This window comes from Nanorana parkeri, unplaced genomic scaffold, assembly GCF_000935625.1.
Source record: "Nanorana parkeri isolate BGI_ZX_2015 unplaced genomic scaffold, ASM93562v1 scaffold863, whole genome shotgun sequence".
In the NCBI taxonomy this organism is placed as follows: Eukaryota; Metazoa; Chordata; class Amphibia; order Anura; family Dicroglossidae; genus Nanorana; species Nanorana parkeri.
In genome coordinates, this window is record NW_017307131.1 from 346,670 (window position 1) to 363,003 (window position 16,334).

Here is a 16,334-nt window from a genome sequence, read left to right on the forward strand (position 1 = left end):
AAATATGTCTTTGTATCTGCATATAACATTTGCTCCTGAATTCAGCAAAAAAACCCAGATTAACAATTTACTTGCCAGAGAATTCTCCATTGTGTGGCAGAAGCCACTGTAAACGTATGTAACTGAGTTTTAGTGTTAATATTCCTCCTTCATTTCTAATTTTGTCATGGGGTTGTAAAAAGGGAAAAAGACAAATTAAGAGAGAGGTGGTGCATGGGAGAGAGTGAAAATTGGAAAAAAAGAAAGAAAGAAGAGAGAAAAAGGGGAGTGTGTGAAAGAGGGAGTGAAAGGTATAAGTGGAAGAAAGAAAGGGAGAGAGACAAAGGTGGAAGATGGAGGAAAGGGGATTATCAAATGATCCAATTTGTTTCTTGGTCAGTAAACATTGCATTGCTAATGAGCTTTGTGCAAAAGAAAGAAGATGCTTTTTTTTTTACATTTTAGCTAGGTTTACATTATCTATACACAAATATAAAAAAAATAAATAGTGGATTACAGTAAATCCCACTTTCAAGGTACTTAAGATGAAAGTATATTAAAATTCTCACATAAATGTTACCAATGTACTGTCCAAACCTCCCTGGAACTGCTATGCCAAGTGGCAATATCTGTATTATTACTGAAATCTTAAACAATCTTTGTTGTTCCCTCTGTTTTTTTTTGCCAAAGATTACCAACTGAAAATGAGCCTGAGAAATTTTACTAAAAGGCAGCCTCATGTAAACATCTCCTTTTGAGGACCAGTGGGGCAAATGGAAGCATCCCTACCCAGAACAAAACCGTCAATGTAATACTTAAATATATAATTTATTTCCAGGTTCTCAGGATTTTTTTGTTTTAATGCAAAAGTTTCCGAGTCACTCAGATAAATTTTCATTTCTAGCTATGGGTTTCATAGAGTCCACCGATAATACTAAGTCTTTTGCTCCGCTGTTGTGGCAGCTTGTAAGGGTGCATCTGGTTTTACGATCTGATATGTGATGAGATATTCTGGGTATGCCTGTGTAGAAAATTGAAACAGTATTACTCAACCATAAAAAGCAGCAATTTCATATGAATGCATTTTAAATTTCACTCCCCCTAGAATCACTATCTAAATGTAAACAGGTTTAGGATTTTCGAGGGTCCTATGTCATAGGAAGCAGAGTTACACTTTATGACACCTGGTGCCAATAACAATTACCGTGTTTCCCCGAAAGTAAGACCTACCCCGAAAATAAGACCTAGCGCTATCTTCGGGGATTTCTGTAATATAAGACCTACCCCGAAAATAAGACCTAGTTCGGGGTAGGTCTTATATTACAGACATCCCTGAAGATAGCGCTAGGTCTTACCTTCGGGGTAGCTGCACATGTAATTCAATTTCACATGTGAAGACCGGCCGCAGCTCCCTCCCGCCCCCTCGCCCGTCCACCTACCCGCACGCTGTTGCTCTCTGGATGACATCAGAGCGGAGAGGCAGCTCCCTCCTGCCCCCGTACCAGACACGCCCCCTCGCCCGCCCACCTGTGTTTCTCCTTGTAAGGATCAGAGCGGAGAGGCTGCTCCCTCCCGCCCCCCTGCCAGACACGCCCCCCGCCCACCTGTTTGTGGCTCCCTGGACGGCAGAGCGGACAGCTGCAGCCAGGTAAGACATACCACAAAAATAAGACCTAGTGTCTTTTTTCGTGAAAAAATAACAATAAGACACTGTCTTATTTTCAGGGAAACACGGTAAAATGGAAGGCTAAGCACAGAGATTAGCATTAGGGTTGCACAGATACCAAGTACAGTACTCAGTAACAGTACGTGTACATGTACCGATACTTTTGAGCTCCAAGACTTCACTAGAGAAAAATTCAAAAGTTAGGAGGCAGCTGTCATTTGTAAGGAGCACACGGAGCTCCTGGAATTTGTACATTTTAGTTTTAATGTACGATTTTGTTTTTATAAATATAAATAAAGGGATGCACAGATACCAGTTTTGCGAGTACTGGTACTTGCCGAGTACTTACAAGTACGAGTACTGATACATTGTTGCTTATTGTCATGTGGCAGTTTTTCTAAAACAATACAGACTAATGATTTCAGGACAGTGGTGGAGCGCCAGAGCCTGGTCCCAGCTGCAACCTCTGCAACCCTGGTAGTTCTCATGAAAATGCCTAGTATCTGCACTGGTACTCGAAAAGTATCTGTGCATCCCTAATTAGCATGCTCGAAATACTGCTACTGAACATCCAAGTAGCTTCTATATTTCCCTAAACGAAGACATGGGCTACTTGTAACTTCCTGGAGGGTTAAATATCATCGTTATTTTGTTAATAACATTAAAATTACTGCTTGCTTTTGCTGTGTGCATAACAATACATGCATTTCTGTCACATGTTCCTTCATAGAGAGTTTTCATTGAAAGAACAAAAAATTGCTGGGAATAAGAACGAGACAATCATAAGAGCAGGAAATTATATTTCTGGGGGAGTTCTCTATCCTATAGTTGTTACAGTTGCAAGTAAGAAACATTTACTTTTGTTTCTTACGTTTCAGAAAATCATGGCTAGCCGCACATTAAAATTAAAAGTAACTGCTAATAAAGTTAATTCTACAATGGCTTGTGTAGCAATTCAATGCTATAATATCTTTCTATCCAGACCCTCCCCTGTCACGGCAGAGAGCCGTGACAGGATCGAGAAGTGAGCGAACGCCGCTATGTGTTCGCTCACTTCCCGATCTACTGAGCCGACCTGTGACAGTTTAATTGTCACAGGTCGGCTAGAACTATGAGGATGAGTGAAAAGCACTCACCTCATAGTTCTCCTTTAAAGACTATGGAGCTTATTAGTAATTATTAAAGTATAAATCCCAATGTTATGATTGATATTTCTAACCGTGTACAGAAGGTCCCTACATTAAAATAGTTGTGCTCTCTTGATACAATCTAGCTTTTGAACAAGGTGGTTTGCTTGATGGCATATAAGCAGCCTGGTAGCGCTAAAAATACTGATCTGATCCTACACTTCACTTGCACAGTAACCCCACAAAACTACTGGATCATGAAGAAAAAACTAAGTCTATTAAGAAAGAGAGAGCAGAAACATATTACATCCCTAAAAGACATAAACCAGGAGCAATTCTCACAATATTTATGAATTGCACTTAAATTTTGAATTCTGTAACTACAATAATGTTACATCATATGCTATAATGGATCACAAATGCTAAATAACTAAACCAAACAACCCTTTGGATTACCTGTTCTCCTCTGTAGATTACATATTCTGCATATGCCAGTCCATTTACACTCGGCCTGCCAATAACAGAGTGATGCCCCGGAGGAGCGTGGGCCATTTTCATTGTGCTGAATTGCAAAAATGATTTGCCAAGTGTCACTCTGCAAAATAACATTTGTCTGACAGAGAAAAAGAGACAATTAGAACATCTACAATTAATTTCACAACACATTCAAGTTTGACCTTGGCGTACTTTGCATTACAGCCTTTTCTTTCAACTTGGTAGGAGTAAAATGCCACCTTCTTGTACTTTTGGTAATAATTATTAGCTTGAAACTAAAAACACATGTTGGTTTAGCTCTGATCATATTTGAAGTTTAAGTCCACTACTTGGCTTTAATGCCCTGTCTCATTAACCCCTGATAAGCATCATAGTTACCTGACCCTGCTTTGCCAAGATCTTTGCTGTGTGACCTGTTTAGCTCTGCAGAGCTGCTTTCTAAAGATCTTCACTGTTAGTTCCTGATCCTCACGTGCAGGTATACGATAACTGCTATTCATTCCAATAGAAAGTTCATGCTCTGCTGCAGCACAGACTTTCCATTAGAATGGCTAGAAGTTGAGGCTCAAATGCACGCCAGTGAAGTAGGAACAAGTGCATTGTTGGCCAAGGTTGATGAGAGGGCACTGGAGCCTAGTTACTGTAAGTGGTCCCAAACTTTAATGTACATTAACTGAATTCTGTCTGTAAAGCTGAATACTCAGAGTGTATTTCCACTTTTGCTACCAAAATGACATAACAGCTACTTTATATTTTAAACATATACAAATCGCCCACCGCTGTTCTTCACTCAAAACACTTTATTCTACATTCTTATCCAGTATACAATCTCATAGCTTCTTCACTTCTACTGTCGTCCACCTCTAATATTTTTTCACCTGTTTGGGCTTATTCATAGAGATGAATATGAATACTGTCACCCACTTCTAATGCGTTTCACCCAACACAGCTTGGATCTTGAATCTGTAACCATTGAGAAATCCCAAAGCAGTGTATATCGAGGGGTGGGAAAAACAAAAAATCCCCTAAGGCATTACCACTACAGTAGCGGCTTATATGACCTGCCAGCTGCAAACAAAATAGGGAATCTCCCCCTATATATTAAGTCCTCAACTGAGAACATGCAAAGTTCAGTCCTTACAGGATAAGCGACCCTTTGAGTCTGTAGGTCTCCATAGGAAGGGCCAGGCTTCTAAAGGTAATGGGAGCGATGGTTGCAAGAAGCAATAGAGACAAGGAGCAAAGCATGGGGCTAGTGGAGGCAGTGTTACCAGAGGAGGTAGAGCTTTCCTGCATTGTGTTGTCAGGTTGTGTGCTCCCAGCAACCCCAGCACAGACATCCCTGTGTCTATGATCCCTCATGTGTGCCCCAATTACTCATGACTTGTGGTTGAGGAGGGTGCACCTGTAGGCAGAAGGTGACCTAGCCGTAGCAGCAATCAATAATACAAAATCACCTGCACTCCATACAGCGTACAGACCTTGGATGAAAGGTTGGTGTTTGAAGTGACAACACGGATGACGTCGTGTCAGATACAGTCCATAATAGAAGTCACCAGCACTCGATGATGTGTGCAAGAAGTAAAGCACTTTTTATTAAATCGTCACATGCATCAAACAGCCCAGGCTGAAACTGGAGAAACTGACAGCAAAAAGTCATATGTGCACCTGTGAGATTTCTCACACTGCACTTAGATCCAGGATAGGTCCATGCAGCTCAACACGTACATTACAAAGGATCTGCATGCGCTCGACGGCTGAACTGGGGGGACTATTTTATACAGCTTGTCACCCAGCTTGGCTGTTCACTGAAGGACTTTAAAAAAAAAAAAAAAAAAAAGGAGATTAAGAAAAATTCACGGCAAAAGAAAAGGAACTAAGATTCTTAGCAAAAAATTAGCTGCCTCTAGCAGATGGGGTTTTGGCCACTACCGGGGGTTCCCCCTAGTCTGTGCTTTGTCTTTTTTGCCTAGTGTCTTAACTCCTGAAGGTGGTACTATAAACTCAATGGTTAGAGATAGTGATGAGCCTGGACTGGAGTTCAACATAGCCTGCTCAAAACTGTGACTGCTAACCCCCTCCCCCCCAATTATTTGTGGCAAGCATAATATCCCTGCCGCTATACATTAAAGATGGGCGGGGGGAGTGGCAGTTACAGGTCTGAGTGGGCTTGGGGCAACTTAGGCAAACTGGGTTTGCACCAATCCCAGGCTCATCAGTAGCTAGAGATTTAGAGATTCAAGAAGCTGGGCCATTCAGTGAACAGGAGAGAACATTATTTTAAGGTATGCTGTGTGACTAGGAACACAAACAAATAGTGGGAGGTTCTCAATTTGACTGCAAAGAAGGAAATACACTTTAAAGTCATCATAGTTATTTAGAAGTTGGTGTACGAATAATGGTGCTCAGATTGTGCTAACTCTTACACCAATTTGCCACTGAATTTCTTTGTGAGAACTGTGCTTCACTTTAGGGATAATTCACCTTCAAATGTTGCACACTACCTAGTGTACCTTTTTCAAACTACACCTAAATTTGATGTACAGTTGCTGCAAATGTCAGCAACTGTACATCAAACTGCAGCAGAGATTTGCAGCTGACCCACAAAACATCTCCAGGTACTCTAGACAAGTCAATTCTAGTACCTGGAGAAGTCTCTCGACTTTGTGCAAACTTCAGCAATTATAAACCCATTCCATTTAATGATGCCCCTAATTTCCTTTAGGTTTAGGTTTTTGGAGATGATGCATACTTTAGAACTCCAAGATATTTAAGCAAACCAAGGTTTGATTTCCAGCATATATAGGCTGTATACATTGTATTTTTATTGCCATAAATTTAAGACTAAGCAAGGTTGCACATAAATCACAGCAGAGACCAATCAACTTATGTCCTCCAAATGACTACATTTGATTGCACTGTAAGGAACTAGTAATAAATCTAGCTCCTGACATTTAAAATCCTTGCTCTATCAGCATAAATACAGCAAAGCAGTATCACATGTATACATCTCAAAAGTCCGGAACAGTGAACATTATGCCTCATCAGTTTCTGAATTAGATCTTTACTTTATCACCCAATTCACATTAAATGCATGCTAGAAGCTGTTCCAAGTTTATGACAGTAAAATAAAGTAAGCAATCTGTATTTATAAATTAGGTGCACTTTTTTAACAGCACAAATGTCAGTGCACTTCTCATAAGGATTGTATTCATGGTCAACAGGGAAGTGGTTTAGCTCTGAATTTCTAACTGGCTACTAAAATGAGACCTGCATTTCATTTTAATCATGATATTAAATACACCCTACATCGTTCACAGCCACACATTAGTGAACAAATTATTCACAGTACACCCATCTCTGAAACCCTTGGCATTCCCCATCAGCCAGGCTGGCCCCTCCCTAATACCTGCCAGAGAGCCTTATTTGCCCATTACTATTCTAATAATATAAATGGAAAGCAGTTAAGCCATTGATTAAATCATTAATTATGTCACTTTTTTGCTAAGTTAATTTGATAAAAAACCCAGCATGTGAAGGGGAAAAAGCTGATAAAGAGCCCACTTCTTCAAGTTAACAAATAATGATCTTGAATAAAGCACTATAAAAGTAAAAGCCTACATCGGTTTGGCAGCAATAGTGAAAAAGAAAAATAGCAGCTGAACATGGGGCATACAAGTGATGCAACAAGCTTAAAAGAGAACTATAGGGTAAGTGTTTTTTCCCTATAGTTCTCTTAAGGGTCACAGGAGGACATACTAGCATCATCCCGTGACCCAAAGCTCAGTATATTGCAAGTTACAGCTCGCCGTATACGGAGACTGTCACAGCCGGGACGGATCCCGACATTACTGTCGAGATCCACCCAGCTGCGCGAGTGACAGCGGGCTCTGCCTATCTAAAGGCAGAGCCATCTGTGCCCGCCCCCTCCCCGTCTGTTCCTCCAGTCAGCCCTGGAGGATCGGAGAGGGGGGAATCCCTGCAAGGAGCTGTGAGTGACAATCACTGCTCTCTGCATGGAGATGATCGAGAAGTGAGCGAGCGACGGTATGTGTTCGCTCACTTCCCGATCTATTGAGCCGACGTGTGACAGTTTCATTGTCACACGTCGGCTCGAACTATGAGGTTGAGTAATTTTCACTCAACTCATAGTTCTCCTTTAAATATAGTAAAAGCCCTTTTTAAAAAATAAATCTAGATAGGAATGATTAAGACTCCTGTCAATTTATGCCATCTGTGTCTAACTGGGGAGACTGCCCACCACTTCTTGTCCTGTACACAACAGAAAGTGAGAGAAATGTTTTGAAGTATCTCTAATGATACCTTAGAGAATTATCACTCCAGGGTTTCAGGTTGTTTATATTCATCACAGGTTTTGAACTCTAATAATGGGTACCATGTATGTATATTCTTTTAGGTTTGAGTAAAATCAATACATAGAGGTTGTTTTACCAAAGGAGTAAATGAAAAAACGGTTATTTGGCATCTGCTTGCTGCGGCAATGCAGTGAGTGTACTGACACGCTGGTATCAGAAATCTTACCCCCGATTCGGGCATCAGAATGGGTGGGCCAAAATAATCTATGACTACTTCAGAGAGCAGAACCTCTCCTCCCAGTAGGTAGGGTGACACCTCCTGAGATGATTGGTCTCTGCTTGCAAATCTTGGCAGTAACAGACAACAATCATTCTGACAAGTTTTATTTTAGTGCAAAGAGAAATCAAACTAAGAGTTTTACAAAGAGTGTTTAAGAAACAAACCTATGGCAAATATAACACGATCGGTCCTTGTGTGTTGGGCAGCCAGTTCCACCACCTATGCCGTATACATATTGGTTGCTTTTGGAAGAGTTTTCTGCAAAATAGATACCAGCGCCAAACATTCCCCCAATGTATGCATGTCGTTCATCAAAGCCTTTGTGAATGATTGCATTAATAAATGGAGAACCTGCACAAAAACAAAAAAGACAAAAAACACTCAAACATATGAAATGTTACTAGAGTTTATGTTGTAAAAATGTAAGGACTACATTAACGAGAACCAACACCTACCTCATTAAACAGGTGCTTTGTTTGTGCACATTTTACATAAGTACGCAGTATGCAAATATGTATTTGGTATAAACTGGATCACACAGTTCAAGACAGGTAATGGTGGTTTTTCACATTAATTTATATGTCCAATTGTCAACACTTTCAGTTACATCCAAGTGTTGAAGTGTACATCCATAATGTTAGTTAAATCCGAACTTTACCCCGTCAGTTAAAGAATGGTATCTCATAGTCCCTCCTTTGCTTAGGAAGGGCGACCAGTCACTTAACTGCCCCGTGTAGTGCTTTACAGGCAGTGATGCCGTGATAAAATCAGCGTTGTCTGGAGAGGGTGATCTTGGCAGCTACATTCCTGGGATTTCTCTCCCAACTTACACCAATGTAAGAGAATTCTCTTTTTCATAGTGAGATGTTAGCTACAGCTAACAAAGAGGCTCTGGATCACTCTTGCCTGCACCGTGAAGGACTGCTCCTCCAGTGAAATCACTGTAGCTCTGTTGGAACTGTGACAAACATTCTGCAAAGAGCACAGCAAACGTAGAGCTTAAATGATTAAACTGGCAGATTAGCTCTCCTAGTGTAATTTGCAATTGGGAACACACAGGTTCACTTTAAGATGGCTAGGTTGACCAAGGAACGCCAGAGACATTAAAGAGCAGTCAGATGTGCCCATAAGCAATCTCACCTAATAATAGTTAAGATTTGACTGACTGTGCCCATATCAAATCTTAGATGAAGGTTACACACTTAAGCTATACAATACATGCATGCAATAAACACAAAAACTTTTTACTGGCTTGCCAGTCTTAAAAATACAGCCAATGACCGACTATATTGCATTATCTAGGAATGTATATTTAACATACCAAAAGTGGACAATTAAGAGAAGTTTATTGTTGGGATTTACATAAACTTTAAAGAAGGGGTCTCAAAGTACTGCCACAGCAGCTACACAGTGTGCATCTCTGTCGGATGCAGACTGTATAGCTGCTCCTGGCAGTGCCAGCGCTCAGTGAGTCAGAGCCGTGTGCGCTCTGACAGCCCTCACCTGAGTGCTGGCCGAAAGGAAGGATAAGTAAGGTCTGCACCAGCCAAAGGTGCAAGCTGTACTAACCAACAACTGAACCACAAGGGGATGTGCCCCCTCCCTGCAAAAAATGTAAGTAGGTGAGGGGGCTTTTTTTTCCTTAATTTTAATAGGGCGTGAGTGTGTATTTCTGTGTCTCGGTGTGTGGTGCAAGGGTGTATTTCTCTGTGTGTGCATGTTATTGTGTGTGTGCGCGTGAGAATGAATCTTTTAGTCCTCTATGATTAAAATTAAGATCTGTGGGGAAAAAAAAACACAGATATACTGACACCGCACACATACACCATATTGCCAAAAGTATTGGGACACCCCTCCAAATCATTGGATTCAGGTGTTCCAATCTCCTCCATGGCCACAGGTGTATAAACTCAAGCACCTAGGCATGCAGACTGCTTCTACAAATATTTGTGAAAGAATGGGTCGCTTTCAGGAGCTCAGTGAATTCAAGCATGGTACCGTGATAAGTTGCCACCTGTGCAATAAGTTAATTCGTGACATTTCCTTGCTACTAAATATTCCATGGTCACCCGTTAGTGGTATTATAATAAAGTGGAAGCAACTGGGAACAACAGCAACTCATCCACGAAGTGGTAGGCCACGTAAAATGACAGAGCGGGGTCAGTGCATGCTGAAGCACACAGTGCGCAGAAGTCGCCAACTGTCTGCAGAGTCAATAGCTACAGACCTCCAAACTTGGGGTGGTCTTCAGATTGGCACAACAGTACTTAGAGAGCTTCATGGAATGGGTTTCCATGGCCGAGCAGCTGCATCCAAGCCTTACATCACCAAGTGCAATGCAAAGCGTCGGATGCAGTGGTGCAAAGGACGTCGCCACTGGACTCTAGAGAAATTTACATCACTTCCTGTTCATTCATGAGTTTCTGAATGGGTAGAAGCACTCACTACAGAGGCTGCTATCCATTTATACCTGGATGAAAATAAACACTTACTATCTCCAATTTGTAAATGAATGGCAAGCCTCTGTACTGAGTGCTGAGGTTGCAGTAAAAGGGATTGAGGACTCTTATTTACAGTTTTGCATTCCTTAATTTTTTTACCGTTTCGCAAAAAGGCACAATTTAAAATGTACAAATACGGTTTTACCTTTTACATTTAGTCATGAAAGTATTTTTTTGTGCACTGATACTGATTTTAGTGTGCTTTTATCAAGTCAATTGTGTATTTTATCGGTTTAAAATTGATTTAACAAACATTTCCGCAGTTATCGCAGGATCTACAAAATTAGTAGCGCCACCATTTTATTCTACTGGGCCTGTGCTTTCCGAAAATATATAGTTTGGTGGGTCTTTTTACAAACGCTAGCAAAGCAGCAATAGCAAATGAAAACAAAGGGGAAAAATTGCAAAAATGGTGTGGCCAGCTTAAACACGTTCCGGAGGGCATGGCAGCAAAAGGGTTAAAGTGTATGTAAACCCCGACAATTAACTCTTATTTGCTCCGTTTCCCCTTATGCTCTTTTATCAGTTACATTGTTCCTAGCTATCCCTGAGGACTACAAAACACTTCCCCCTTATGGTATAAAGCAGAGGAGGGGGGGGGGGTCGTGCAATTTTGTCCCAGCTGCTCCTCCATAGATACAGTAAGGCGTTTGAGCGTTGTCACCCAAGGACAGAAAGTGTTTACGAGCAGGATCACCAGGTGAGAAAGAAAAACGAAAAAAGCCTGGAAAAAACCCGAATGCAGCCACTGCATCTAAGGGCTTGTTCTTGGGTTTAAATACGCTTTTAGGCTAGGTCTCCACTGGTACTGTATTCAGTAACATAGCATCCTGTGTCAATTCCCTGCCTCTTTTTGGAACAAACTCTTGATGAGCCCTGCAAGCGGTGTCAACTCAAGTCAATGAGGTGATGCGGCTTGAATGCAACATGCAACAACTGGGCCAATGTCTAGTGTAGCAATGCTCCGTGAATAAATAAGTGTACCAAACTATTCGACAGAGTGCACACAGTTGGTTAACAAAAAATATTGAACAAAAAACATAATGACGTAAAAGCCCATGATACAGCCTCACAGATCCCCTCGTGTTTTTTTCCTAAAATAAATAATTAGAAACCTATTACAATATAAATGTGTATTATAAAATGTAGAAAAAGCACACTGTGTTGGAAACCACCAGCATGAAAATATGATACATGAAAGGTACATTCTAGGTTGGAATTAAACCTGTACCTAGGGTTCTTAAACACCAAAACTTTTGTAGTAATGTAATTTGGTGTTAACCATGTCCTAGAACAGAAAAGGCATTAAAAGGGATCTGTAACAAAATTATTGGCAGGATAAACATGCTGCAAAGAGGGAGCCATACCATGAAAAAGCATCCGTTCATTATGGTGGTTGTGGTTTTCTTCAGATACTTCTTTTTGGCGGTGACAAAACCTCTCTCTGAGTTTTTTGTTTACTACTTTTTGAATCTATTTTCACCCAGGAAGAAAACACACAAAAAAGAAAGAGAATATTCAGAAGACAAGAATGGAAAAAAAATGTCCTTAACGTTTTTCATATTTACAGCATAAAATTGTCATGCTTGCATATTTATTTATATATTTTTCTACAAGAATTCTAAGCATTATTTTTGGATATAAAAATGAAAGGGAATTCAGGTTAATACTCTAATCAATGTGTGGTACAGTTATAACAACCATTTTGCAATGTATAGTTTTAATTTTATGTAAATGGTGTCGCCATATTTTTCCCACTGCTTTATCTCAAATGCATACCTGTAAATGTAATGGCTAAACTACTTTCCCTGCATATTAAATACAACAGGAAACATATGGAAAAGCAAGCATGTAAAAATGCCAATGTTACATCGGCATTGCTTAAAAGGTAAACACGGCTATAATTCAAAATATGTGCTAACTGAAAATAATGTGATTTTTGTACTTGCCATAAAATCTATTTCTTCTTTAAGGGAAACAGGAATTCCAAGACTGTAAAGTTATACTGCTGCCTACGGGTGGATTTGGACACTGGCAAACAAAAGCATTGTCAGCCAGCCTAGGATAACCCCTCTGACTCCCAGCATGGCTCTGTTTTGTGGAAAAGCAGTACCAAGAGCATGATCATAGACATAGAGGACTGGGACCTGTGGTCCCCAAATGGACTCCAAGAAGAAATAGTTTTTGACTTACTGTAAAATGTGTTTCTTGGAGTTTATTAAGGGACACAGGACAGATGAAATCTTAGACCACAGTGTTCTGCTTAATTACAATGGTAAACAAAGATGTAAGTCTGCTAAGTATTACGCTTCCCACTCCCATCATGCTCCAGTTTTGTGCAAAAGCTGGAGTGGATTTTAACACAAAGGGGTGGCACCTGTGTTCCTTAATAAACTCCAAGAAACAGGTTTTAGAGTAAAGTTAAAAAATTTTTTTTTTTTTTTTAAAATCACATTTTCTTAATAGTTTATTAAAGGGACACAGAACAGATTAAATCTTTGACCACTGGGATGTGCAACTGCAGTCCAACTGAGGGGTCAGCAACACAGCAAGCAAAATGCTAACAGGCTTTTGAAAAACAACAGGTCAACAGTGGGACTAGGTGAGCTCAGAGCCACCTGAAGAACGTTATGTCCAAAGCTGGCATTGGACAAGGTCTTAACATTCACCTGGTAGAACGTGACGAACATGTGAACAGAGCATCATCTGACAGCCTTGCAAATCGGAGAAACAGAGGCCTGATGCTGGAAAGCCCATGAGGCACTAACTGATCGTGTAAAATGCGCTGACTGGAAAGGTGGAACGCTGTCTCTAAGCCCATACGTTTGGGTAATGAGCTGTCTAATCCGCTCACATGGCCTACTCAAAGAGTTTTGAGAGACAGAGTGACGCCTGGGGCTGTGGACCTGAGGAGCACTCTGTGGCTTAATCAGTACACTCTGGTCTGCAAAGCACCACAATACAAAGGCCGCAGGTCACATTCCAAATAGCAGGAATCTTGATGGAAGAAAAATCTTGAAGGAAAAATAAGCTAGTAGAAAAGGCTACAATTCTTTGCGGCACAGAGAAAAGGTATCCATCCTCCTAGGATACTAGCACAAAAATGAGGCATGCTGGAAGTAGGAAAGGTTATACTGGGTTGGCTTACATTTTTTTTTTTAAGCCAGCATTCAAATCCTCCTGTACTAAGCAGTATAACTTGACAGTCTCTAAATTCCTATGCTCCTCAATGAATGAGAAAATACATACATTTGCTTCAAGTGGTCATGGTAAGATAAATTGAAATTAATGAAAACTGAAATGACTTCAAGCAAGTTTATGTTATCCAATACATTCCTGTAAAATATAAAATGAAAAGACTTGACTGCATATATATTAAACTTGCAGTAATTTATTTTTACAAATTCCTTCTCTCTTGCCAAATCCAAGCACAAAAAGTCAAGATCACTAGGCCCCTTTAAATTTGAGGACAGAACACAATTTAACGAAACATTTTAATGTCCACTAACCCTTATGACATGGTATCGGTTGAAAACTCCTCCAGCATTGCCTCCATCTCTGTGCTCACGGATAGAATTCTGCATCTGCACATTTAGAAAACAAAGATTTATAGAAGTGACGCATACTGACTCATGTATTGTAGCAGACAAAATTTCATGAGGAGATGCCTTATTATAAACATTTTTACACAATTCATATTAAGAGGAAGAAAAAAAAAGATGTGCGTGTGTTTGTGTATATATATTATATATTGTGGCAATGTAAGCCAATACCACGGTGTTAGGTGGCCTCAAAGTCACCCAGGGTTCTCAGCCAGAGGGGCTGAGTGGCTCCAGGAAGACAGTACGTGTACCAGGAAAGAACTGCCTTTTCAGTTATTTCCAGGTTGTCTGGATCATAGTTGGGATCCTGGAGCCAGGAGATTTCTTAGAGCTCTGGGTGGGATGATGTCAATCAGGAAGCCAGGTAGCGTGCAGTGACACGCTGCCCGGCTTCCCGATTGGTCAGGAAGCTAGCAAATCCGGAAGCCGTGTAATGACGCAGCGCCCGGCATTCTGATTGGCCGGGAAGCCGGCATCATGCTCCCTCGTCATCTCATGAATCATAATATTAAGAAAGTGACCTTAAAGCATTAGTTTGCATTGCTTTAGAAAAAATGTGACCTGTCCCTTTAAGAAAAAGTATCGGTAATTGGTATCTGCGAGTACTTGATCAATAGTATCGGTACTCGTACTCGGTCTTAAAAAAGTGGTATCGGTGCATCCCTAATAACCGTTTGTGGTACCTCGGTTCACAAACTTAACTTGTTCCGCGATTCTGGTCGCGAACCAAATCAAACTGTGATCAGACCGCGATCTCGACTAGAGGAAGCAATGAACATGTGTCAGAGCAGGGAAAATGGCTGCGGTTGTGTTCGTCACCCGAAGCGGAGTTCATGAACAGAAGCAAAATTTTGCCGAAATGGAGGACAGCCTTTAGCTTTGATTACGGCACGCATTTGCAGCGGCATCATTTCTATTAGCTTATGCAATGCCACAACATTTATTTTCATCCAGAGTGGCATTAATTTTTCACCAAGATCTTGTAATAATGATGGGAGGGTTGGACCACTGCATAAAGCCTTCTCCAGTACATCCCAAAGATTCTCAATGAGGTTAAGGTCTGGACTCTGTGGTGGACAGTCCATGTGTGAAAATTATGTCACGAGGGAAGAAAAAACCGGGTCATTCATTATATATTTAGGTAGGCAGCTGACCTCATTTTTGGGGACATAACATATGAAACATATTAATCACTGCAGTAATTATCCAATGGATACCTATTTAATTAGCTAATTCCAAGTAGTGACTTTTTTTTGGCCAGGCAGTGTATACTGTAAGGTTAAACCAGTTATTTGTATGGAATTTAGATGATGGCATTATGTTAGAATATTGTTTCCCTCTGTACATAGAAATGGTACATCTTACTGTAATTATTTTCCCTCAGGAGTGCAAAAAATACCAAAAGCCTTAATTAAAACTACAAATCCATTGATACACACTGTAAGATGACATATCCACGTTGGCCAAATCTTTCACATTAGAATCAGAAGATTAGGTCAGCTAAAGATTTCGGTGTATGTGGGCATTAAAATTCATATGAGGCAGAAGACCAATGCTATTGGAAAAGATGACTGTATGCCCCTGTGTCCAAATGTGCATCCAGAACAGAAGTCATATTTTGTGACTGGAAGATGTTGTTCATGCTACCTGGGGAGTGTAAATCTCATCTGCAAATGACTCTTTTATGTTGAAAGGATATATTTGCATATACAATGACGAGAAAAAAAGAATGGAAAGAAGAAACAAAATCCCTACAATAAGTTGGTCATCAAAAGTGAAAAATACAAATGTTTATTTTGTTATTTTATGCCAGTAAATGTATTTGCAAAAAAGAATAATCAATATGTTTACCTCTTCTTCCACCGACTGGTATTCTTTGTCATCTGGAGCGAGATCCAGCAGAACAGTGCCTTGACTAGCACAGTGAAACGTCAAGTAAGGATTGGTACCTGAAATGAAAGAGAATCAAAGAGTAAGTCAGTGAAAAAAAATGTTACAGTTGCCAAGCAGAGAAATAGTATTGATAACAAATTTCAACAAAAGACCAAATACAGAAAAGAATCGAAACAGCCAAGTCCTTGAAAGGAAAGTTTTTCCAAGTTTGTGTAAAATGTTCTGTGGGAACAAACCTAAAAATCACATCTTTAGAGCCACTGTTGAAATGCCTCATCGAAAAAGGATGCAAGGCAATTGTGGTTCTGTACTAAGTAATGTTAAACAATGTGCAACAGTGACAATGTTAGGTAGTGTTTATTTAAAAAGATTTAAACAGTACTTTTCAGGATGATCATCTTCAGGCTAGGTTCACACCTAGGAGATTGAGCCGATGAGCTGTTTTCACGCGGTTGCCGTGACAGTGTTTTCTGCG

General features: G+C 40.4%; 1 protein-coding gene across 2 annotated transcripts in view; it reads right to left on the reverse strand.

The window, feature by feature from the left end:
- Positions 1-443: 443 nt before the first annotated feature.
- Positions 444-16,334, reverse strand: part of LOC108794528 (tankyrase-1) — a 191,530-nt gene continuing 175,639 nt past the window's right edge. For both annotated transcript variants that reach the window (XM_018565583.1, XM_018565582.1), the window contains exons 22-27: positions 15,818-15,915; positions 13,874-13,948; positions 11,732-11,837; positions 8,028-8,214; positions 3,229-3,385; positions 444-1,000 (exon numbers count right to left, since the gene is read on the reverse strand). In XM_018565583.1, the coding sequence (XP_018421085.1) occupies positions 914-1,000; positions 3,229-3,385; positions 8,028-8,214; positions 11,732-11,837; positions 13,874-13,948; positions 15,818-15,915 (710 nt within the window). In that variant the 3' untranslated portion in view covers positions 444-913. The remainder of the gene's footprint in view (positions 1,001-3,228; positions 3,386-8,027; positions 8,215-11,731; positions 11,838-13,873; positions 13,949-15,817; positions 15,916-16,334) is intronic.